Below are 27,033 nucleotides of genomic sequence, written 5' to 3' on the forward strand. Positions count from 1 at the left end.
CTACAGAACATTATTTAGACAGTATAAATGTAAGGATTCCTGTTTTGAAGTGGTTTCAGGTTGAAGTCTTGATGCATAACAAAGCTAGTATTAATACTAGCAGAAATACTGCTACTGTGGTTTTAAAGTCTTTATCACAAAGTCCATTTCCTTTTAAATGTTTATGGTCAGTAAGATATTATTTTTTAAAGAATTTAATTATTTTATTCAGCAAGGTTGCATTAAATTGGTCACAGTCACAGTAAAGACTTTTGCAAATAATAAATGTTGTTCTTTCTAACTTCCTATTCATCAAAGAATCCTGAAAAACTGTCTTGATAATAATAAGAAATTATTCTTCAAATCAGCATATTAGAATGATTTCTGAAGGATAATGTGACTCAAGACTGGAGTAATGATGCTGAAAATTCAGCTTTGATACATGTATTCACTGGAATAAATTACATTATACAATACATTCAAATAAAAAACACTAAATTGTAATAAAACAGTATTAATATTTTTACTTTATTGTGTGACACTGATGAGTAATGGCTGCTGACACAGGAAGAAATATATATATATATATATATATATATATATATATATAAATTTTTTTAGGTATTTTCAAATTTTATTTTTTACAATATTACAGTTTTTACTGTATTATCAAATAAATGCAGCCTTGGTGAGTAGAAGAGACTTCTTTCAAAAACATTTAAAAATCTTTCCGACCCCAAACTTTTGAACGGCTGGGTATGTGCACACAGAACATGCACAGGATGAAATAATCACCTTCAAATAAATACTTAATTGGATTGTGGTGAAAAGGTTTAGGTATTTTGTGGCCAGACAATATAAGTGTTGTAACAGACAAAAGTATGCCTGTTTTCCCCATGGCACAATTTCACAAAGAAAAGACAGCAAATATTGGTTTAGAAGTGGGTCTCTTTACAACTAATCTAATCTGTGTGACCTTTTAGATTAAATTATCATTAAAGGAAAAGTGTTATAAGAAAATAAAGTCTAGCTTTGATGCCCGTTGTACCTCTTCAAATACTGATATGTAACACAGAATACTACGCACATACATAGATACACAGGTTCTCCAAGGTTGGAGTTGGTTGAGCTCAACTTGAAAACAACATAGTTGTTTTTTTTATTTGTATTATTATAATTCACTCACAAATAGCAATTTCTACCCAATAAAACATTTTAGAGCTTGACATCATTAAATAAATCCCAATAGCTGTTTAAGATTTCACAAATTTCCTTGACTTTTTTAGTCTAGAAATCACACCTTTATGTGTTTTACCCTCATATGGTTTTTAATAAAGGTGACAGTCGAGGGAATCAATTAAAATATAAAATATAATGAAAAAATAAAATATAAAGCCAGTTAAAGGAACAATATGTTAGATTTTTGGATTCAAATATCCAAAAACCACTAGAACTATAATGACTCGTCACTCGAAGTGGGATCCATGTGCGAGCTTTAATAATAACGTGGTCGTACAGTCATAGGTCAAGCACCAGCAAACACAGCAAACTGAGAGAGCACAATCGTGGTAGATGGACAGGCAATAGGTCAAGGCAGGCAGCTATCAATCACAAGTTCAAAACAGAGCAGAGAGTCAGAAGGGTTGTAGGCGAAATACACAGCGGGGTCACAACAGGCAGGCAGAAAACAGGGAAAAACGTTCTGAGATGTTCCCCGTAGCAAAACAAAACTTTGCAGTGATGAAAGGGAGAAAGTCAGCTTAAATGGGCCAGGGGATAGGCTACAGCTGGAGCGGCTGATCAGTGCCAGGTACGGGGCTGATGGGAAATGTAGTGAGGGGAATTGAAAGTCAATACTCTGGTGGTCAGAGGAGGGAATCATGGAGTTTGTCTCTGTGACAGAGCCCGTAAGTCCCTTGTGGATAACCACACCCACTGGCCAGGGCTGTACTCAGGGCTGGGGCGGCGGCAACAATCAGCCTGTCTTCTCTGTCGACCAATGGCACGTTGGAGGTGAGTGTGAGCTTGGTTCCATGTCTCCTCACTTCTGCATAGCCAGTCATTAACAGCTGGGACATCAGTGGGTTCTCCTGACCAAGAAATAAGGGCGGCTGAAATCCAAGAATGCATTGGAAGGGGGTAGAGGGCTTCTGTATGGAATTCTGGGCGTACTCAGCCCATATCAGATAGCGACTCCAATCGTTCTGATGCTGGTTGCAGTAGGATCGCAGGAAACGGATGATCTCTTGGTTTAATCTCTCAGGTTGACCATTGGACTGAGGGTGATACCCAGATGTTAGGCTTACATTGACCTCAAGTGTCTTGAAGAATTAGGTCCAGACTCGTGAAGTGAACGTGGGGCCTCGGTCGGAAACTATATCTTCTGGTAACCCATAGAAGCGGAAGACCAGGTTGCAAAGGTGTTCGGCTGTCTGTAGGGCAGTGGGGAGCTGGGATATTGGTATGAGGCGACAGGCCTTGGAGAATCTGTCTACGATGGTGAGGATAGTGGTATGGCCGTTGGAAACTGGCAGACCGGTAATGAAGTCAATGGCAATGTGTGACCAGGGACGTTGTGGGATAGAGAGAGGTTGGAGTAGGCCGGCTGGCAGCTGCCATGGTGTCTTCTGTGTGTGGCATCGGTGGATAAACGTGGTGGTATCTCTGGACAAGGATGGCCACCAAAACCAGTTTTGTAGGAGTGAGATGGTGGCCGTAATGCCGGGGTGACCAGAACTGGGTAGGGAATGGACCTGCTCTAAGACCCGGTTACGGAGGGCTTCAGGAACAAAGATCTTGCCAGGTGGGCAATCGTTGGGAACTTCCGCCTGAGACTGAGACTGTTGGACTGCTCAATTTCAGTCATAATGTCCCACTGGACAGGAGCGACAATGAGACTGGGGGACAAAACAGTTTCAGGATGTTGTGGCGATTGGTCGGGCTCGTGTTGTCTGGACAGGGCATCAGCTTTGGTGTTCTTGGACCCGGGGCGGTAAGTGACCGTAAAATTGAAACGGGTGAAGTACAGAGACCAGCGTGCCTGCCTGGGATTAAGTCTCTTGGCTGTCTTTAAGTACTCTAGGTTCTTGTGGTCAGTCAGAACAGTGATAGGGTGAGTGGACCCCTCTAACCAATGGCACCACTCCTCGAGAGCTGCCTTCATGGCTGAGAGTTCCTTGCCTCCAGCATCATAGTTCCTCTCTGCTGCATTCAATTTCCTAGAGTAGAAAGCACACGGGTGTAATTTGGGAGGTGTACCTTGTCTCTGAGAGAGGATGGCACCCAGACCTGTGTTGGACGCGTCTACCTCAACGATGAAGGGGAGATCGGGATCAGGATGGCGCAGGATGGGAGCTGTGACAAACCGTTGTTTAAGCTGTTCAAAAGCAAAAGAGAGAGTGGAAATATGCGACCCTTGGGAGGGGTAGAACCAGGGAGCAGATCGATGGCGCAATCGCAGGTCCTGTGCGGAGGCAGTTTGGAAGTTCTGGGCTTACTGAAGGCTATAGACAGGTCAGCATACTCGATTGGGAGGTTGGGGTCAGGAGTGCTTTCTTCCGACATGAGGATTATGTCGACGGAGCCAGGGCAAACCAAGGATGACAGGTGTGTGTGATGTAGTCCGTTTCTGAATGGAGTATACCAGTGTGCATCAACAGTTCTTGTGTGATAAATTACACCTGTCCAGAGCCCAGTGGACGTCCATCTATCGCTTCCACTGTTAGGGAAGAAGAGCATCGTGTGAGAACAATATTGTTAAGTTGAGCGAATTCTTTGGACATAACATTTCCAGCTGCCCCTGAGTCCAATAGAGCAGTAGTGGAGATTGTAAGACCATTGGCAGTAATAGTGATAGGTACAGTAACACAGGTCAGGGTTTAGAGCATCTATGGCAACACTCACCGACTTCTGGGATTCAGGGTCTGGCCTTGAAGGACAGGAAACTCGTAGATGGCCAGGTTGTCCGCAGTACAAACATAGGCGCTGAGCCAATCGCCAATCTTTCTCTGTAGCGGATAAATGGTAGGTGTTAATTTGCATGGGCTCTGTTTCGTCTATTTCGTCTGTGGGTGGAGGTCAAACACTCGTGGTACTCGGAGGGTGCCATGAGTGTTTGACCTTCGTGATCAGATAAGATTATCAATCCGAATGGCAAGCTCAATGAACTGGTCCAAATCCCTTCTCTCGTCGCGACAAGCCAGCTCAGATTGTAGGTCATGATGTAATACCTTTCTAAACAGCCCTCTGGTGGTCAGAGGAGCGAATCACGGAGTTTGTCTCTGTGACAAGAACAATGTTAAATATTTTGTTGATTTGTGTACTTGCATTATCCCAAATGTTTCCAAGAATGTTTCAATCTAATTTGAACCAGGACACGGACACCTATCAATGATATAATACCCGCTTTACCCTAGATTTTTATTTTATTTTGTAGAATCCATGGAAACACCAAAGACGCTTAAATATAAATGCCGTTTTATTAGACAGGTGAGCCACTGTTTGGATACAGTCATCGACAAAAAACGAAATCATTGTTTTATAGCGGCCCCGATCAGACAGAACGCGTTTTTTCATTAAGAGGCACCTTTTTTGAATTCTGTTGGCAGAGCGCATTATGCATGCTGCTTATTTACGCTGCTTATGCGCCCCGGGCGCCTAGCGTTTTAACCACCTGCTGCGCCTCGCGTTTTTGAAGGAGTGCTCTGAGTGCATGAAGTTGAAGAAAAAACAACTCTGAGCAGAAAGCCCTAACATCATCATGTTTTTTACCCCATTGTCCAATCGAACGAATGGAGAGCCCGGTGTGGCCTTCCGTTGTGGTGGCGGTTATCTTGATTAGACTGACAGCACAGCTGATTCAGGGGTTGCCTAGAAACATAAAAAAAAAATGCAGCGCACTGCTTTTTTCTAAATTAAAAAATGTCAACCAAAAAAGGCAGTGAGGTGCGCTTCGCGTTTTCAAACCTGTAAAACACGTTCTGTCTGATTGGGGCCTTAGTCTAAATCCTAAAAATCCTTCTAAATTCTAAAAATTCTAAGTACCATGTTTTATCATGCCTAATATGGATCTAATATGTCTTGCATACATAGTAGCCACCGAGCGAACGCACAGAGAAGCATTAAAACATAACTTTCAACACACTCAAATAATGTATCTAATATGATGCATGACCGGAAAAAGCGGAAGCGGTTTTCTGCGGCATGATAAAAGTTATAAAAATACAGACATCATCAAGCTACGCCTTCGTTATAGCTTATTTTAAAGTTTGCTTTGTTTTTTAAAATGAATTTTAATCATCTTACGGCCCCTTTAAAAGTCTATTGAGGCTGTCAAGTGGAATTTTAAACCACTGCTCAAAAGTGTCTAATTTTTCCCTTTTTGGCCACCCTTGTTGACCTCACAGCAGACTGTTTCACAGTAGCCTATATTGCAAAGTGTAGATACAGAGAAGGCCATTTTGAAAAGGGCCTAAGTGTCTTATGAAGGTGATTTTAGTTTGGCGAGACACTTAAAAGTTGTCAGAATGCACATACATGTACTGTTTAAACAGATGCAGGAAATAAGCTCAGCGGCTGGGAAAGGGACATCACAGCTCACAGTTGATGTAAGAGCCTCAACTCTCCACCAGATTGCCCCCGCACAGGAAGAACTGGGCGGATGTCCCAGTGGTCAACATGACCTTCTGTGTTTTTAATTGTCTTTGGAGGTCTATAGCCCGAAGCTTACTGGACTATGATGATGAAGACAATTCAACAGATTAGATCACCACACTCTTTATTTTTCACTAATCTGTCACTTAATCTTTCTTTATCTCTCTCGTTCTGGTTATTTTTCCAAGCCATTTTAAAGTACCACCTCCTGAACTCAGTGCAGTGCTCTGAGGCCATTATGGCGGGCTCCATCTACGAGACTCTTGAGGGCAGTAATATTAAGATCGGATGTGATGGTGAGAGCCTTACAGTCAATGGTATCAAGATGGTGCTGAAGAAGGACATTGTCACCAGAAACGGAGTCATTCATTTGATCAGCCAGGTGCTCATGCCTGACTCGGGTGAGACTCTATACAAGCCTTCTGGGTTCAACCTGACATTATTTGATCTTAAAAGGATAGCTCACCCAAAACAATCACACTAACGTGTCATACATTAGCAGATATTAAAATATACAACTTTACTGGCACTAACATAACATCTAAATCTCAATCTGAAGTTGTGATTAGTGTGTATCTTTTGTATGTCTTGCAGCCAAGCAGGTGATGGAGCTTTTGGGCAAATCTGGGCGCATCTTCGGTAAGATGGTGTCTGAGCTCGGCCTCTCTGCTGAGACTGAGTATACTCTTTTCGCACCACTAAATAGAGCCTTCTCTGGTGAGTTTACCTCATGACTCTGTAAGCAAAATACAGGACGTTTCTGTAGAGATAATGGTGAATGTTTTTTTTTTTGTATTATAGAAGAGACCTGAATAAACTATGTAGAATATGTAAACCTAACATAAAATATGTAGAATGTTGCTATACACCCATACGCACACACACGTTTGGTTAACTATCTTTGTGAGGAATATCCATAGATGTAATGGTTTTTATACTGTACAAAACTTTTATTGTTATCAGGCGTAACATTATGACCATTGACAGGTGAAGTGAATAACAGTGATTATCTCATCACAGCACCTGTTATTCACTTCACCTGTGAGTGGTCATAATGTTATGCAGCAAGTGAACATTTTGTCCTCAAAGTCGATGTGTTAGAAGCAGGAAAAATTGGCTAGCATAAGGATTTGAGCGAGTTTGACAAGGGCCAAATTGTGATGGCTGAAAACTGGGTCAGAGCATCTCCAAAACTGCAGCTCTTGTGGGGTGTTCCCGGTCTGCAGTGTCAGTATCTATCAAAAGCGGTCCAAGGAAGGAACAGTGGTGAACCGGCGACAGGGTCATGGGCGGCCACGGCTCATTGATGCACGTGGGGAGCGAAGGCTGCCCTCGACACATACACACATAGGCCTATATATTTTTGTCGTATAGAAGTGTAACTAATATAGTTACACTTTTGAATACCGCACAGTCCTTAAAGGGGTGGTAAACCACGATTTCACTTTTCTAACTTTAGCAAGTGTGTAATGTTGTTGTTGAAGCATAAACAACATCTGCAAAGTTACAACGTTCAAAGTTTAAAGCAAAGGGAGATATTTGCTTTTAAAGAAATCAATTTCTAAGGACCACAGCAAACGGCCAGTAGGGACTACAGACATTCCTCCAGGGTCTCTGACATCACCAGCCCCAATATTTACATAAACCCCTCCCCTGAGAATATTAAATAAGGGGGGGCGAGGCCATTTTGTATCGCTGCGGGTAAGCGTTGTTGTGGTATAGTTAGTTGGCTGGAGAGTTGTTGCCGCAATACAGACGAAACGCTGTTATTTTCATCCGGATTGCATGTCCACTTTGTTCAGCCTTCCTAGGGACCCCCGGTGCGTTGCAGTGTGTTTAACATACAACATGTTATATGCATGTGTGTATGAGACAGAGTGGAACAGGTCGCATTTGCAGCAGATATATGCTGCCCATTATAAATCAAAGCTCGAGACCGACAGGGGTCGGAGGAGAAGACCGGAAAATGTGACATAATGGACAATATTTGTCTGTATTTGCAATACACGAGCCAAAACGAAACGAAAAGCGGACGAAAGCTTCCACAATCTTCGCGAGTTCAATGAAGGATTTGCATAACGGCTTTTCCTGAAATATGGATTTAAAAACAGAAGCTGTTTACGGGCCACAAACTGTAAGTATAATTTATTTTTCGTCGATGTGTTTTCCTGTAATAGTTCGTATTGTTAATTGTACATTGTAGCAAGGAATTACACAGATGACAACGCTGTTTGGCTCTGCAAACCAGTTTGTTAAATGCTCATTCATACTTAAACGACAAACACCTAATGTTACAAACTTTTTTTAAAATCTAAACAGCGAACTTGGCATTAGTGTAAATTATTCTTTGATTGGAGCTTTTATGTATTGTTTCTCTACAGGCATGATAAACATGGTTCTGTGTTTGATTTGGCTACTAGTAAAGCCAATGTTTAGTGTTCGTTTTGGGTTAATAGTTCTTGCGACAGATGTTTGGCTATAATCGTTCTAAAAATACAAAAGTAACAGTGCCATTCAGTAGTGATCACTATAGATCCGCAGTCTTTACTCTTGAGGACTGAACAGGTTGAACAGGTTCTGCTCGATCATCTTCACTAAAATTGTCTTGGTCCGATTCAGGCTCAAATTGGTATGGTTTTATTGACGCCATTGTTTCTTATACTACCAAAGCACAGTCTACCGGTAAAGGTAAGGGGCGAGACATTTCCGACAAACGTGCACTAGGCGGTTCGCGAATCACACTGGGCCAGCTAACCAATCTGAGCCCATTGCGTATTTTTGAGGGACCGGCTTCATAGAACCCGGAAACCATCAGACCTTTTACAAGGAGGGACAGAGCAGTGTAGAATAAAGTTCCAATATATGAAAAATAATGCAATTTTTTCAAAACAAAGCATGAACACATGTTACAGTGCACCCCACAAACACAATCAAGCCTTCGAAATAATGTGTTTTACCACCCCTTTAACATGTCAAAATAACTTCAAATGTCTCCTCAGATGAGGTAAAGTCCATGGATCAGCATCTCCTGAGGATTATTCTGGAAAACCACATCCTGGATTTCAAGGTCTCTCTGAATGAACTCTACAACGGCCAGCTGCTTGAGACCCTTGGAGGAAAACTGCTCCGAGTTTTTATTTATCGCACGGTGAGAAGGTTTTTGTCTAAGAGAAAGAGACGTAGAGAAAGATTGAGTACCTTCAAACAATTATTGTGTTTACAACCACTTGTTATACTCTTTATTGCTTTGTTAACCTTTATACACTTGCATATTTGCTTCAAGTAAGACCTGAAATTTCTCCTTGTCTGACTATATTGTTTCTCAATACTCTGTAAAATGTCCAAAGCACAACTATGATTTCATTCTCCTCATGTGTGTGTATTAGGCTGTGTGTATTGAAAATGCATGTATGATCAGAGGCAGCAGAGAAGGCAGTGATGGAGTCGTTCATTTCATGAGGTCCCTGATCCAGGCGCCCCAGATGACCGTTTATGAGCTGCTCTTGAAAGAAGGACGATTCAAGTGAGATTATCATCATGATGTGAACATTATTACTATTTTATTCATATATACACATTTTTAAAGTACAAATGATTTATCAACTGGCTGAATGGTTCCAGAATCTTCCTGTCTCTGATGGAGAGTGCTGGACTGACAGACATCCTGAAGCAAGAGGGATCGTACACACTCTTTGCCCCTATCGATGTTACCTTTGCCATTCTAACAGAGCAAGACATTGTTCTTTTAAAAAGTAAACCATTTTTCCCTCTAACATCTCCAACAATTGCTTGGTCTGTTACCTCACAGATGACCAGTGACTATTCTCTTATCCAGGTGACATCAATGCCCTCAGGGCAATCCTGCTCTACCATTTTTGCAATGGTGTCTTTATTAGTGGAGGACTGGAGGGTGGAGTGACTAATCTTCTCAAGACCATACAGGGCAACAACCTTCAAGTGCTGTTTGTGAGTACATTGATAGGATTTTAGCGACTAACAAGCCAAATCTATTGGATTAACACCTTAATCAGTGAAAACTATAGACTGTAAAAAAATATGGACGTAGTGTCCGTGACATCACCCATAGGATTCTGAAGAGAAGTTTTGAAGCATAAAGTAGGGTCATCGCGCGTCACTGCCAGATAATAGAACATGGGCAAAGAGGTGGGATGTGGGTGGAGCTGAAGTGACGCGATGACTAACAGACAGCAGATAACCTGTTACTCAAAGTGGCCACGCCCTTAATTATGCAGAACTTTAAGGCTTTATATAATGTAAACAAATGAGTTATAATAACATTCACCCCCCTCACAGTTGTCATGAAGGGCAAAATTAGCCGTATTGACCGAAACCACAATTTGTACCAGGCTGTAAACGTGTTTTTCTGCTGTAAAGTTGGGCATTTTAATATGGGGCTCAATGAGATTCTGCTCCTTTCTGAAGCCTGAATTGCAGTTTAAGTCACTTCCATATTGGCTTCAAGAGAAACTGCGGGAGGTTACCGCTTGGTGAAAACACATTTCCTGTGATTTGTGTATGGCAGAGGGCTTTTTTTGTGTGTTTTTAGAGCATTGCTTAGTGATAAGGTCATAACTTCCAGACGGTTTGTTGCCATCAATCAAAACATAGAAAACGATTTTCTGAGAAAATCTCAGAAACGCCTCCATTCGTAACTCCCTCTAAAAGCTGGAACAATAGGTCTCCTAATGTCCAGACACTTCCTTTGCTGAAAACAGAAATCAGTACTGTAAATGTACATATACTTATTTAGAGATATGTTACAAACAGAGCCAAAGCTTGGAAGTGACTTCTTAATATGATGTCCAGCTGCTGTATTTGTCTACATGTGCTGAAGTGTTTCAAAGGGTTTTGTAAGATCATCCCATTTAGGCTCACATAAATCTTGGAGTACAACATTGTTATTGTTTATTTATTTTGTATTTATTATTATTATTTTATTCACTTTAAATATATTGTTGTATATGTAAATATTATGATTTATTTATATCTAATTATTGGTAATTTTCAAAAAGCCATTTAATGATTTAACACCACCTTGTACTCAGGTTAACAACTCCATCCATGTAAATTCAGAGGAGGTTCCAGATTTTGATCATATGGCATCCAATGGAGTGGTTCATGTAATGAAGACTATGTTATACCCTCAAGGTATAGTATTAAAAGCAATGAATATGCGTTTATATGCAATACAATTTACTTACACTTTATTTTAAGGTGTCATTGTTACAGTGTAGTTATATATTTAAGTACTCAGTAATAATAATGTATTTACTATAGGGTTTGGGTAGGATTAGGGTTTGGTTTAGCGTTAGTTACTTGTAATTATGTATAATTTACTTTTATTACTATGGTAAGTATATACGTAAGTACAAGTAACAAGGACACTGTAAAATAAAGTGTTACCCAAATATCTTTAAGATGTTTAAGTCAAGTCAAGTCAACTTTATTTATATAGCGCTTTTAACAATGTAGATTGTTTCAAAGCAGCTTTACAGTGTTAAACAGGAAAATAATGCAGCATAATTTTATTCAGCTGTATAGCCATTCTGGAAAAAACGCTGATGTCATCAGTTCATTTCAATTATCATACAGTGACAGTGTGGGCTTTGGATCAATAATTAGATCAGTAATTTAGTTTATTAATTAGATTTATTTCGATGTTTAGTTGAAAAATTTACTGTCCCCAACTGAGCACGCCAAGCCAGAGGCAACAGTGGCAAGGAAACCTATTTTATGTAATAAAATATTACATTTAAGATGTAATATTTTGGTCAAAATCAATTGCATCGACTATATATTCAATGTACCTGTTTTTTCCACTCTTATATAACTGTACAATTCCTGAGACATAAGACACAGTCCCCAAAGTTTAATAAAGGATTTTACGGAATTTCACAGATCTGCCAGTTGGCAGTGAAGACATATTGATTCTGCTGAAGAAACTCATCAAATACATGCAGCTGAAGGTACAGTAAAACAAACTCATAAAATCAAATTTGAACACTGGCTCACATTATACAACAGATCCATCGCCGTACGATCACATGTCCTGTTTTATCAGTTGGTTTTATTGTATTTATTTATTTTTTTATTTTTGGTTTGTGTATAGTTCGAATCTGGATTCACCTGTCGTGAGATTCCACTTACATTCATCAGTAAGTTCAGTTTCATCCATTTCAGTTTCAGTTCCACATGACATAACATCATCAAGGACATATGGGTTATATTTAACATGCTTTTAATTAATGAATATTGTGTTTCCCCTTGCAGAGAGGACTATAGCTACACATGTCGTTGAAAAAGGTAACACATATTACATCATATTTATTTTATTTTATTTTATTTTTGCCATCCACTTACCCCTGCCCTTTCTACGTCCATAAGTAATCATTTATTTTATATGTTATACTGAGCTCCTCTGGCAAGCAAGCCCTTCTCCGCCAGAAGCTCTTTTAGGTATTTGTACAATTACGTATTTACTCAATCATTATTCAATACAGCCTGAACTTCGCCTCAGCTGTAACTCCAAGTAAACCGATTCATCATAGAGCCCCAGAGGAGAGCGAGCACATTTTGTTTTGTTGGCTGGAACCAGCACTGGCATCTCCTCTGGCAGTAGCTGGACAGATACAGCAGATAAAGAGCCATTAGAGACAGAGAGGGGGAGGGTTTCGCCTCAGACCATGGCAGGAGACCTACCTGTTGAGAAGGAGGGAGTGTCGAAAATTTGAAATGGAATTTATGTGAATTGAAGCTATTGGAAACTTGGCTTAAAGTGTGTATATGTTAAAGTAAAAACTGATTAAGGCTTAGGTACTTGCAGTGTTTGTGAGAGTTACGACCTAGAGCAGAGCTACCTTTCTTCTTGAAAAATTAAATAAATAAAGTCACACAATTTTGTATAATTAATGTGTGTAATTGTCAAAACAGCCCCAAATCGGCTCAAGCAATATATACACTGATCAGGCCTAACATTATGACCTAATACTGTGTTGGTCCCCTTTTTGCTGCCAAAACAGCCCTGACCCGTTGAGGCATGGACTCCACTAGACCCCTGAAGGTGTGCTTAGTATCTGGCACCAAGATGTTAGCAGCAGATCCTTTAAGTCCTGTAAGTTGCGAGGTGGGGCCTCCATGGATCAGACTTGTTTGTTCAGCACATCCCACAGATGCTCGATTGGATTGAGATCTGGGGAATTTGGAGGCTAAGTCAACACCTCAAACTCATTGTTGCGTTCCTCAAACCATTCCTGAACCATTTTCGCTTTGTGGCAGGGCGCATTATCCTGCTGAAAGATGCCACAGCCACCAGGGAATACCGTTTCCATTAAAAGGGTGTACATGTTATGCAACAATGCTTAAGTAGGTGGTACATGTCAAAGTAACATCCATGTGGATGGCAGGACCCAAGGTTTCCCAGCAGAATATTCCCCTAAGCATCACACTGCCTCCCCCGGCTTGCCTTCTTCCCCATAGTGCATCCTGGTGCCATGTGTTCCCCAGGTAAGCGGTGCACACTAACCCGGCCATCCACGTGATGTAAAAGAAAATGTGATTCATCAGACCAGGCCACCTTCTTCCAAACTCCTTGGTCCAGTTCCGATGCTCAAGTGCCCACTGTTGGCAGTGGACAGGGGTCATTATGGGCACCCTGACTGGTCTGCAGCTCCATCCGCAACAAACTTCAATGTACTGTGTATTCTGACACCTTTCAATCAGAACCAGCATGAACTTGAGTAATTTCAGCCACAATAGCTTGTTTGTTTGATAGGACCACACGGACCAGCCTTTGCTCCCCACATGCATCACTGAGCCTTGCATTGCAGGAACCTTTGCAAGAGTACACCTGTAAGAGACCCAATCCCACAGGGACTCTTCTTTATTTGTGAAGTGAAGTGAAGTGAGGCCAAGTATGGTGACCCATACTTGGAATTTGTGCACTGCATTTAACCCATCCAAGTGCGCACACACAGTAGTGGGCAGCCATTTTGCTGCGGCTCCCGGGGAGCAGTTGGGGGTTCGGTGCCTTGCTCAAGGGTCTCACCTCAGTCCGGGTGTTGAGGCAGTGGTTATTCACTCCCCCCACCAACAATTCCTGCCGGACCTGAGACTCAAACCCGCAACCTTCGGGTTACAAGTCCGACTCTCTAACCATTAGGCCACGACTGCCCCCCAAATGATTGACAACATTTTTCCATGAAAGATCTTTTAATGACAAAAATATATATGAAATACAGATGGGACTAATGAAAGTCAAGTCATTTGGAGTCTTTGTACGACTTAATTTAATAAGTCGATGTTAAAGTGAAACATTCACATGTGTCATTCATTTATCGCATTGTGCATCTTTCATGGTTCCAATCAGTTTTTAAAACCACACAGAGTACAATGAAACCTTTAGAATGACAATATGTTTGGTTTAATCGTTGATTTAAATGTTGTGTGACCTGTAAGCCATAACAGTAAGATTACATTTTTTGAAATAAATTAATACTTTTATTGAGCAAGGGCACATTCATCATGGTAATTATAATAATAATAATAATGTTACAAAAGATTTCAATTTAAAATAAATGCTGTTTTTAACTTTCTGTTCATCAAGAATCCTAAAATTTGCATCACATTTGTTGTTTTCCCACAAAAATATTAAGCAGCACAACTGTTTTTAACATTGATAATAATAAGAAATGTTTAATAGTAGAATGACTTCTGAAGGATCATGTGACACTGAAGACTGGAGTAATGATGCTTAAAATTGACAGCAACAGTGACTATGATTGGCTTTAACTCCCATTCTCATCTTTCATCATTTACTTGTGTATTTCAAAAGTGAAATCAGTTTACCTCCATTGGAAGCAAACCTAACTTTAACTTAAAAGTAGTGTATAAGACAGTTGTACTTGATGCCAAGAAAGAACAATTTCTCTGAATAATATGTTTTTCACATGTACCGAGAACATTGTTGAAAAGATCATGGCCACTATGATGTGACCTGACACCTGACAAGATCTGTATCTTTCCCACAGGTCCCGTCAAAGTTACAAGAGAGGATGAAGAAAAACCCAGCAAAACCAAAGTTTCAAAAGAGGATGAAGGAAAACACAGCAAAACCAAAGTTTCAAAAGAGGATAAAGGAAAACACAGCAAAACCAAAGTTTCAAAAGAGGATAAAGAAAAACACAGCAAAACCAAAGTTTCAAAAGAGGGTGAAGGAAAACACAGCAAAACCAAAGTTTCAAAAGGGGATAAAGGAAAACACAGCAAAACCAAAGTTTCAAAAGAGGATAAAGAAAAACACAGCAAAACCAAAGTTTCAAAAGAGGGTGAAGGAAAACACAGCAAAACCAAAGTTTCAAAAGAGGATAACGGAAAACACAGCAAAACCAAAGTTTCAAAAGAGGATAAAGAAAAACACAGCAAAACCAAAGTTTCAAAAGAGGGTGAAGGAAAACACAGCAAAACCAAAGTTTCAAAAGAGGATAAAGGAAAACACAGCAAAACCAAAGTTTCAAAAGAGGATAAAGAAAAACACAGCAAAACCAAAGTTTCAAAAGAGGGTGAAGGAAAACACAGCAAAACCAAAGTTTCAAAAGATTCAAAAGAGGATGAAGGAAAACACAGCAAAACCAAAGTTTCAAAAGAGGATAAAGAAAAACACAGCAAAACCAAAGTTTCAAAAGAGGGTGAAGGAAAACACAGCAAAACCAAAGTTTCAAAAGATACAAAAGAGGATAAAGAAAAACACAGCAAAACCAAAGTTTCAAAAGAGGATGAAGGAAAACACAGCAAAACCAAAGTTTCAAAAGAGGATAAAGAAAAACACAGCAAAACCAAAGTTTCAAAAGAGGATAAAGAAAAACACAGCAAAACCAAAGTTTCAAAAGAGGATGAAGGAAAACACAGCAAAACCAAAGTTTCAAAAGAGGATGAAGGAAAACACAGCAAAACCAAAGTTTCAATAGGGGATGAAGGAAAACACAGCAAAACCAAAGTTTCAAAAGAGGGTGAAGGAAAACACAGCAAAACCAAAGTTTCAATAGGAGATGAAGGAAAACACAGCAAAACCAAAGTTTCAAAAGAGGATGAAGGAAAACACAGAAAAAACATATTTTCAATATGGGATGAAGGAAAACACAGCAAAACCAAAGTTTCAATAGGGGATGAAGGAAAACACAGCAAAACCAAAGTTTCAAAAGAGGGTGAAGGAAAACACAGCAAAACCAAAGTTTCAATAGGAGATGAAGGAAAACACAGCAAAACCAAAGTTTCAAAAGAGGATGAAGGAAAACACAGAAAAACCATATTTTCAATATTGGATGGAGGAAAACACAGCAAAACCAAAGTTTCAAAAGAGGATGAAGGAAAACACAGCAAAACCAAAGTTTCAAAAGAGGATGAAGGAAAACACAGAAAAAACATATTTTCAATATTGGATGGAGGAAAACACAGCAAAACTAAAGTTTCAAAAGAGGATGAAGGAAAACACAGCAAAACCAAAGTTTCAAAAGAGGATGAAGGAAAACACAGAAAAACCATATTTTCAATATGGGATGGAGGAAAACACAGCAAAACCAAAGTTTCAAAAGAGGATGAAGGAAAACACAGCAAAACCAAAGTTTCAAAAGAGGGTGAAGGAAAACACAGCAAAACCAACGTTTTCAAAAGAGGATGAAGGAAAACACAGCAAAACCAAACATTTCAAAAAAGGATAAAGAAAAACACAGCAAAACCAAAGTTTCAAAAGAGGATAAAGAAAAACACAGCAAAACCAAAGTTTCAAAACAGGATAAATGAAGACTTTTCAATTGTACAAATTAAAATCATCACATTGAAATAAGCCTCAATGGAGCTAAAAATTTATAAATAAAGCAATTTATGCTAAAAACAACTTAAGATTTTATTGTTTACCTCCAAAACTATAGTTTGTCTGTTTTTTTTTATCTTTTGTGCATTTATTGTTTTATGAATCATATTAAAATTCTGTCATTAATTACTCAACCTCATGTCATTCCATCTTCAGAACACAATTTTTAGGTTTTTTTTGGATGAAATCCATGAGCTCTCTGACCCAAAAAACAAACAAAAATAATAACTCTATTCAACACTTTCTTTGTCTCTGACGCTGTTCACATAATCACAGTGCAGAGCTTCCTGGTTCTACATCAGAACGCTGGCTCACTATTGGCCGACGCTGTTCATGTGAACACAACAACGCATGTGTGCATTTACATGCAGTATATGATATATATCTAAGAAGTATGTGTTAATAATTATCTTAACAATAGACATCCCTGGGAGACAGTCACAAGTATAAGTGTTTGTTGAACTTAATGTACTGTATATTCGGACCATTAAAACACCAGGTCTTTGAATAGTAATTGTCTGTGGAGGAAATAAAATGTTCCTGTAAAGCACACAAGAGAAAGCACGTGCCCTAAAACATCTACAGGGTCTATCAGTCCCCTGATGCCATAAAACTATTATGACAAATATTCAACTCATATCCAGAGGATACGCACTGTATATGCAGATTCCAGCGGCTACAAATATTTGACCAATGTTGTCTGCAACAACGATATACACATTAGGCATAAAATTATGACCTATTATTGTGATGGTCCCCCTTTTGCTGCCAAAACAGCCCTGACCCGTCGAGGCATGGACTCCACTAGACCCCTGAAGGTGTGCTTGTAGTATCTGGCACCAAGATGTTAGCAGCAGATACTTTAAGTCCTGTAAGTTGCAGGGTGGGGCTCTCCATGGATCTGACTTGTTTGTTCAGCACATCCCACAGATGCTCGATTGGATTGAGATCTTGGGAATCTGGAGGCCAAGTCAAGTCAAGTCAACTCAACTCAACTTTATTTATATAGCGCTTTTAACAATGCAGATTGTTTCAAAGCAGCTTCACAGTGTTAAACAGAAAAATAATGCAACAGAATTTGATTCAGCCATATAGCCGTTCATTTCAATTATCATACAGTGACAATGTGGGCATTAGAACAGTAATTAGATCAGTAATTTATTTTATATGGTTCATTTAGTTTAATAAGTAGATTTATTTGGATATTTAGTTGAAAAATGTAGTGTCCCCAACTGAGCAAGCCAAGCCAGATGCGACAGTGGCAAGAAAACCAAAACCCCATCAGGTGACCTAATGGAGAAAAATAAACCTTGGGAGAAACCAGGCTCAGGGTTGCCAGTTGTCTTCTGGCCAATTAACAAACAGTGTATGATTTTTATTCTGGAAACTTTACAGGTCAGAGGTCAAATAGATTGGAATATTCGAAAGATCGGTGGCAGCACGCCGGAGACAGGTTTATTGAGGATGACATTTAATTGAAAAAGTGTTGTATGTGTATGCCATAGTAAAGAGTTGTGTTTTTAGTCTAGATTTAAACTGACAGAGCGTGTCTGCTTCCCGTACAATGTTAGGAAGACTGTTCCAGAGCTTAGGTCCTAAATAGGAAAAGGATCGACCGCCTGCAGTTGATTTCTATGTTATCAACTGGCCAGAGTTTTGAGACCGCAGTAGACGTGATGGAGTATAATGTGTTAAGAGCTCACTCAAGTACTGGGGAGCTAAACCATTTAGTGCTTTGTAAGTAATAAATACATTTTGGACCAGCTGGAGTTTTTTTATTAAGCGAGCAGGGCAACCACCCAGTAGAGCATTACAATAATCTAGCCTTTAGGTCATGAACACATGAACGCACGTTGTTCAGCATTTTGCATTGAGAGCATGTGCCGTAATTTAGATATATTTTTAAGATGGAAGAATGCAGTTTTACAGATGCTAGAAACGTGGCTTTCAAACGAAAGATTGGTATCAAAGAGCAGACCCAGGTTCCTCACTGACGACGAGGACTTGACAGAGCAGCCATCAAGTGTTAGACAGTATTCTAGGTTATTACTTTTGGAGCTTTTTTGTCCAATAATTACAAATTAATTTTTTTCTGAATTGAGTTGCAGGAAATTACTGGTCATCCAATGTTTTATATCAGCTATGCATTCCGTTAATCTTGTGAATTGGTAAGTTTCGTCAGGGCGTGAAGAAATATAGAGCTGAGTACCGTCAGCATAACAATGAAAACTAACGCCATGCTTCCTAATGATATCTCCCAGTGGTAGCTTGTACAGGGTGAAGAGCAACGGTCCTAGCACTGAGCCCTGCGGTACTCCATACTGAACTTCCTCACAAGATACCATTTCTTTCTAAAAAGGAACATAATTGTGAAGACACTGCCTTTTCAAGTATTTTTGACAGAAAGGGTAGATTTGAGATTGGCCTGTAATTGACTAATTCAGTGGTTTTATAACAGCCAACTTAAAAGTTTTCGGTACATATCCTAATGACAAAGATGAATTGATGATATTAAGAAGAGGATCTATGACCTCTGGTAGCATCTCTTTTAATAGGCTAGTCGGTACAGGGTCGATCATACATGTTGTTGATTTTGATGATTTAACGAGTTTAGCCAATTCTTCTCCTATAGCAGTGAATGAGTGTAATTTTTCCTCAGTGACACTATAATGCTCTGTCTGATGTGATACTGTAGTAGACGGCTGCATGGTTAAAATTTTCTTCCTAATATTATCGATCTTACATGTAAAGAAGTTCATAAAGTCATTACTGCTGTGCTGTTTACAAACATCAGAAGTTGAAGCTTTTTTGTTGGTTAATTTAGCTACTGTATCGAATAAATACCAAGGGTTGTGTTTATTTTCTTCCAAGAGAGTCGAGAAATAAGCAGATCTAGCAGTATTTACGGCCTTTCTGTATGCGATCATGCGCTCTTTCCACAAATTAAGAAAGACCTCAAGTTTTGTTTTCTTCCAGCTGCGCTCCATTTTTCTGGCTGCTGTTTTAAGGGCCCGGGTGTGCTCGTTGTACCACGGCATTGGACTATTTTCTTTAATCTTCTTTAAGCGCAGGGGAGCAACTGTGTCTAAAGTACTATAAAAGAGAGAGTCAATAGTTTCTGTTGCAACATCGAGTTCTTCTAAGCTATCTGAGGTGCTGAGGAGATGATACCGATGAGGAAGATTATTTAAAAAGCAATATTTAGTGGCGGCAGGGATTGTCCTGCCATTTTTTAAGCGAGGGGGCGGCTTTGCAACCTTAGCTAAATTAAGTATACATGATAGGTAATGATCTGAGATGTCATTGCTCTGCTGCACAATTTCAACGGTATCAACATTTATTCCATTTGACAATATTAGGTCTAATGTATGATTATGGCGGGGTCCTGACACGTGTTGCCCAACTCCAATAGAGTTTAGAATGTCTTTAAATGCTAATCCCAATGCTTCTTTTTCGTTGTCTAGATGGATATTAAAATCACCAACAATTAGTAATTTATCTACGGCCAGTACTAACTCTGATAGAAAATCAGCAAATTCTTTGATAAAGTCTGTATTGTGCCCTGGCGGCCTGTTCCTCAAACCATTCCTGAACCACTTTTGCTTGGTGGCAGGGTGCATTATCCTGCTGAAGAGGCCACAGCCACCAGGGAATACCGTTTCTATGAAAGGGTGTACATGGTCTGCAACAATGCTTAGGTAGGTGGTACATGTCAAAGTAACATCCACATGGATGGCAGAACCCATTGTTTCCCAGCAGAACATTGCCCAAAGCATCACACTGCCTCCCCCGGCTTGCCTTTTTCCTCATAGTGCATCCTGCTCCCATGTGTTCCCCAGGTAAGAGACAGACCAGGCCACCTTCTTCCATTTCTCTGTGGACTGGTTCTTATGCTCACGTGCCCACTGTTGGTGCTTTCGGCTGTGCACAAAGGTCAGCATGGGTACCCTGACTGGTCTGCGGCTATGCAGCCCCATACACAACAAACTGTTTCAATCAGAACTAGCATTAACTTCTTGAGCAATTTCAGCCACAATAGCTCGTCTGTTTGATCAGAGCACACGGGCCAGCCATCACAATTTGACCCTTGTCAAATTTGCTCAAATCCTTACTCTTGCCCATTTTTCCTGCTTCTAACATATCAACTTTGAGGACAAAATGTTCACTTGCTGCCTAATATATCCCACCCACTAACAGGTGCCGTGATGAAAAGATAATCAGTGTTTTTCACGTCACCTGTAAGTTGTCATAATGTTAAGCCTGATCGGTGTATCTTTATAGGCCAACCCGGAAGTGAGCATCATCATGGTCCCTTTTGTGACGTTATGCCGCTTTGACTGTCGAGAAGAAGTCTGCTGTGGAGCTCACACCAGTTAAACTTATTTCAATATTGTCTTAATACTATACCGTGATAAAAGCTGCAACATGAAAATTTGATACTGTCCCATGCCTATGCTGTTAATATGAAATACATACAAATACTCAGTCACGTTGTTAAAATACCTAAGTTAGAGTTGGGGTAGGTTAAGAGGATAGAATATCTGTAGAATACTGTATTTGTACAGTATAAAAATCATTAATTCTATCCCCATAAAACATGGCAACCTAGTGTGTGTACAGGGATATGTGGTTTATGAGGACACAAATGTGTATAAGGGCATGGGTATTACAACGTAAACATGGTTCATGAGGACAAACAAAAAAACATTCTAAACTGTGTTTAAAAAAAAAAAAGATTAAAAAAATATCAAAAGTTTTGTGTGATGGGTAGGTTTAGGGTGTAATGTAGGGGGATAGAATATACGGTTTGTACAGTATAAAAATCATTATGTCTATGGAGAGTCCCCGTTAACCACATATTCAAGAATGTGTGTGTGTGCTTAATGTATTTTTAAATATTTTAAAGAACTCTTAATACTAATGTAATTAATGTCCAACAAAGGCCGGATTAAAGCACTTAATTAATGGCATTTTCTGATTTTCCGTGACCTAATCTAAAATGAGAAATATTTATGGTTAATAAGTTGATAACAAAGCATTATCTAACTCTTTACATGAGCTAATTAAACGATAACACTTATACTTTGTAAAAACTTTATAAGCAGGGTTGAGGGAAGTTAATTTTAAAAGTACCGCTTTTTATGGAAAGTAATGCATTATGTTACTTTGGGCTGGTCTTACTGGTTTGTATTTTAATAACAAAAAAAAAGTTATATTCTTGGCAAATGTAAAGGCTCTTTCACACCAAACGTGGAAATCAGTACAATAGTGTCACAAGCACGCCAGGCTCCACCCTCTCCCAGACACAACGTGCACCTTCACCAGAATACTGATTACACGCACCTGCACGTCATCATCACAGCAATCACCACCTGCACTTAAGCCCCACGCATTCACTCAGTCACTGTCCGGTCTCGTTTGCACATGCTCACGCTACTGCTTGCTTCCACGGACTTACCTGTATTACCTACCTGTTCTCCCAGTCTCCTGAGTGTCTCTTGGCTCCTTGTCTCCATCGCTCCATCGTCCTGTTCACCCAGTCACCTGAAATCAGACGTACAGTATTACCCATTGACTTTACCATTCCGCTGGACTTACTTTCTCCTGTTACTCACCTCATCTGCTCACATCTTGGTTCTGTTTAATAAACTCTGTTTACCCCTGCCATCAGTTCTCCGTGTCACCTCTGTTGTAACAGAAGACCGGACCAACACTGCACAGCATCAGGATGAGCACCCCGGATCCCTTCAAGGAGCTCGTTGACGCTGTTCGGCGAGTTCTTCCCTCCAGCACACCTGCACCTTCACCAGCGAGCACTTCCGGAAACAACACCACCGCTTCTTCGCCCCCCGAGTGTGCCAGTCCATGGCCAGACCGGCGCCCTTCTCTGTTTCGGCAGAGGAATTCAACGGATTTCTGCTTCAATGTTCGCTGGTCCTGGAGATGCAGCCGCACCTGTACCCACACGATCGCGCCAAGGTGGCGTTCATCACTTCGCAGCTATCTGGTAAAGCTCTCCGTTGGGCGGAATCTCTGTGGTCCAATGACAGTCCTGTGATTCAGACCCTCTCCGGTTTCATCGCACACTTCAAAGAAGTTTTTGGAAAACCCTCCTGTGACTCGTCTATCGGTGAGCAGCTCTATCATTTGAAACAAGGATCACTGTCATTAAATGAGTATGCCCTACAGTTTCGAACCCTCGCTGCTGCCAGTGGTTGGAACGAGCAATCCCTGATAACGACCTACCGACAGGGTCTGGATCCTCGGGTGCGGCTGCGGCTGCATCTCGCTGCATACGAGGATACCATCGGGCTTGAACGATTCATCCAACTCTCCATCCGCTTCGCCACTCGTATGCAGACGTTTATCGAAAAACACCAGGGCCAGCAGTCATTCTCTCCTTTCCTCCGCCGACCAGATGGTGTCAGCCCTCCAGAACCAGCCCACGAGGCTATGCAGCTGGAGAATTCCCGACTGACAGCGGCAGAGGCGGCTGACCCAAAGTCTGTGTCTGTATTGTGGTATTCCCGGGCAGAACATCTCCGAATTCCCCGTCCGTCCTCCACGTCCCATGGTGAGTGCTATCATTCCTTCCCTAAGTAAAATGCAACCACTCACCACTACTGTAGATCTTACTGCTGCCGGTATGTCCCTTCCAGTTACTGCCCTCCTCGACTCTGGATCAGCCGGCAACTTCATCTAGGGCACCCTCTGCCGCCAGCTCAAGCTCCACACGACTGCTACTCCGACCATCTACAAGATCCAATCGATAACAGGAAAGCTCCTCAGTCGGAGACAGGTCAGTCGCTCCGTGGGCCCCATCGGCATTCAAGTGGGAATCCTCCATATGGAACGTCAACATCTGCTGGTTCTGGAGGAATCCACCACTGACATCATCCTAGGGCGCCGATGGTTGGAGCAGCACAACCCCGTCATCTCCTTGAAGAAATGAGAAGTCCTGAAACGGGGCGACAGCTGTTTCCCGGACTGCTTCCCTTCTCCACCGGTACGTCAATCTCCTCGTCCCCAAGATCTCCCAGTCTGCGCCACGTCAATCGAGAGTCCGGTAGAGAGACGTTTGATGAATGTTCCTTCATGCTACGCCCCCTTCAGCAACGTCTTTTGTCCCCAACGGGCTTCCAAGCTGCCTCCCCATCGGCCATGGGACTGTGCCATCGATCTGCTGCAAGGTGAGCAAGTGCCCAGAGGAAAAATCTACCCCCTCTCACTCCCGGAGGAGAAGGCCATGGAGGACTACATCAAGGAGGCGCTGGAGGGGAGGTGGAAGCCATCCGGTCCTGGCCAACCCCCTCCACAGTCAAAGACCTCCAAAGATTCCTCTGCTTCGCCAATTTCTATCGTCGTTTCATCCAACAGTTCCATCTCCAGTCCACTCACAAGTCTCCTTCGAAACAAACCCAAGTCTCTTTCCTGGACCCCATCCGCCACTGAAGCCTTCCAAACCCTCAAGACCGCCTTCACCACCGCTCCCCTCCTTGTCCACCCCGATACAGAGCTGCCCTTCGTCGTGGAGGTGGATGCCTCAACCACCGGAGTGGGAGCGGTCCTTTCTCAGCAGCAGGGGAACCCCAGTCGTCTCCATCCATGTGCCTTCTTCTCCCGCAAGCTCACCCGGTGGAGATTAACTACGACATCGGCAACCGCGAACTCCTCGCCATCAAACTAGCACTGGAGGAGTGGAGGCACTGGCTAGAGGGCGCTAAACACCCCTTTCTAGTACTAACCGACCATAAGAACCTGGGTTACCTCCGAGGGGCCAAACGCCTGAACCCCCGCCAAGCTAGATGGGCATTATTCTTCACACAATTCCATTTCAACATCTCCTATCAACCTGGCGCCAAGAACATCAAGGCGGACGCCCTTTCCTGCATTCCGCCCTTTCCTGGACGCCCTTTTCCTAGCCCCGAAGAAAGACCCGAAGAGACTGAGCCCATTATCCCTACCCAACTGTTCGTCGGTCCCATCACCTGGTCTGAAGAAACCCTCCCCTCTGCCAATGCCTCCACCAGCGTTCCACCAGGTTGCCCCCCAGGCTTGCAGTTTGTCTCCCGTTCATGACCCACTCCTCTCATCCACTCCTCCCACACGTCACTGGGTAATGGCCACCCCGGGTCGATAAAACCCTCTCACTGCTACGTCAATGCTTCTGGTGGCCGCATATGACTTCGGATGTCAGAAGGTATGTGCAGGGATGTAGGGAATGTACCATGTCCAAGAGTCCACGTCATCTGCCTGCTGGAAAACTCCATCCTCTGCCCGTTCCCAACTGCCCCTGGTCACACCTAGGAGTGGATTTCAACACGGATCTCCCTGTCTCGGATAATTGTACCTGTGTCCTCGTAGTGGTTGATCGTTTCTTGAAGTCCTGCCGTCTTCTCCCACTACGAGGATTACCCACTGCCATGGAAACCACAGAGTTATTGTTCAATCACATCTTCCGCTATTTTGGTATCCCTGAAGACATTGTATCGGACAGGGGTCCTCAGTTCATATCCAAGGTATGGAAGGCCTTTTTCTCCCTCCTAGGTGTGACCGTCAGCCTCTCTTCAGGGTACCATCCTCAATCGAACAGGTAGACGGAACGCAAGATTCAGGAGATTGGCCGTTTCCTCCGTACCTTCTGTCACGGCCACCAGGACTCCTGGAACCAGTTCCTTGGATGGGCCGAGTACGCACAGAAATCACTCCGTCAGCCTACCACCGGCCTCGAATGACACTGTTATGCTGATTGAATTACGGCTGATGAGACAGGAATGTTTGGGGTGTGTCCCTATTTTGAATGTCTCCTCCCCTGCTGTACAATCCCTCCCCCTGAAATGTAGATAAATCGCATTATTTTGTACTGTTAAATCAGACTGTTTTTGGACGACCTGCAGCACAGAGAGTTCTCATTAAAAGAATAACTTCTGTTTGACCCCGACGTCTCCTGGTCTACACTTCTGAGTTTTCCTACACTTTAGAAGATAAAAGTTCACAACAGATGGTGCCGTGATCCGAATAGAGTTCCAGCTTCCTCACCTGAAATCCAGATTGAAACTTCAAGCTCAAAGATCTGCCTACGTTCCAGACTGGAATCCAGAGTGAAACTTCCAGCTGAACAAAGATTTCCAGACCGAATGTTTCTCTTAACCAAGGGTTGTGGTGAGTGCTGCTCTATCCAAAAGAACCTTAAAGACCAGTACAAATTTGTTTTCCTCTGCGCTGCCAGGGAAGAGTTATCAGACAGCTGTAGGGTTTGGTTAACTAAGTTATCCTCTAAAAAGTTTGTTTAGACATGAAAGTTATCCTCTGTTTTCAGGCAGAAGAGATTAGCCTCACAAGCTAATAATTGTTCTGTTTTTAAATAGGAGGGAAGATTAGCATTTAGTTAATATTTGTGTTACCCTCTAAAAAAAGTTTGTTTTTAGAGATGAGTCATCCTCTGTTTCAAGCAGGGTTTTTTTCAAGTTGTTTGCCTCTTCATAGAGAAGATTAGCACTAAGTGCTAATAATTGTTTTGCCTCTGTTTTTAGGCAGGGAAGATTAACATTTAGTTAATATTTGTGTTGTCCTCTGTTTTGCCAAAGAAAGTTAACAATAGTTTAGCTGTGTTAACAAGTTTGTTGATCCGAAAAGTCAGTGTTTGTGAGTGTGTGATAACAAAGAAATGATCAGAGAAGTCAGTGTTTATGAGTGTGTGGTAACAAAGAAATTCAAAAATGTTTAGAAAGAATGCTAGACTGACCCCCACAACTGAAAAGGTGGTCTCGCAGCTCCTTTGTGGACAGACAGTGATTTCAAATCACAGTTAGGAGTGCAGATGAATTTAATTGTCACAGAGAAAGTTAGACAAAAACTTACTCAGAAATATGAGATCCATCCAGACAAGAATTGGTCGATTGATGAATGTAAAAAAGTTTTAGGAGCATGTATTCGCAAGAACAATGTGAAAGGCATTATTTGTTGTCACAGAGAATTTGGTTTAGCGCTAGCTAGACAACAGTCTCAGCATATCTCAGAGCTTGAGAAACAGAACAAAGAACTCTGTGCTAGAGTAGCTTCTTTGACTAAGAAATTGAACCGCAACAAAGCTGCAGAAAAAAACTGATGTGAATGAAGCTAGTCAGCCTGATAACGTTTATCCTGACTTGCAAGCTTTCTTTGAAACAGATGTAGCCATTCAATCAGTATCTGATGTGCCTGTTGATTCAGTGAAATTTAGCATCACAGCCCCGAACATTGTTTTACAGCGTGCACCAGTCACAAACCCATCCTCATGTATGATGTCAGCAATGACTGAAGTTTTGTTAGAGGATGAAATGATTCATGATTGTGTTACGCTTACATACGCAGCTACAAGTGAAATATCAGAAACTCCCATTGAGAATGCAGAATTGGAGTTGTTTGTTGATGGTTCAGCTCAAGTAATTGAAGGTAACAGACGAGCAGGTTATGCAGTTACTTCCACCACTGAAGTGGTGGCTTCAGGTCGTCTTCCAGATCATTTTTCAGCTCAA

At 41.5% G+C, this 27,033-nt stretch overlaps 1 protein-coding gene across 1 annotated transcript in view; it reads left to right on the forward strand.

Moving 5' to 3' along the window:
- Nucleotides 1–16,324, forward strand: part of LOC307119155 (periostin-like) — a gene marked incomplete at both ends in the record, with an annotated part of 32,518 nt that extends 16,194 nt beyond the window's left edge. Inside the window, 11 exons of the mRNA XM_079805234.1 lie at nt 5,820–6,032; nt 6,226–6,348; nt 8,631–8,779; nt 9,018–9,154; nt 9,253–9,383; nt 9,467–9,597; nt 10,698–10,800; nt 11,551–11,618; nt 11,762–11,807; nt 11,923–11,955; nt 14,679–16,324. Of these exons, the coding sequence (XP_079661360.1) occupies nt 5,820–6,032; nt 6,226–6,348; nt 8,631–8,779; nt 9,018–9,154; nt 9,253–9,383; nt 9,467–9,597; nt 10,698–10,800; nt 11,551–11,618; nt 11,762–11,807; nt 11,923–11,955; nt 14,679–16,324 (2,780 nt within the window). The remainder of the gene's footprint in view (nt 1–5,819; nt 6,033–6,225; nt 6,349–8,630; nt 8,780–9,017; nt 9,155–9,252; nt 9,384–9,466; nt 9,598–10,697; nt 10,801–11,550; nt 11,619–11,761; nt 11,808–11,922; nt 11,956–14,678) is intronic.
- Between the last annotated feature and the right edge of the window lie 10,709 nt (nt 16,325–27,033).

This window comes from Gobio gobio (assembly GCF_949357685.1).
Source record: "Gobio gobio genome assembly, chromosome: 22".
In the NCBI taxonomy this organism is placed as follows: Eukaryota; Metazoa; Chordata; class Actinopteri; order Cypriniformes; family Gobionidae; genus Gobio; species Gobio gobio.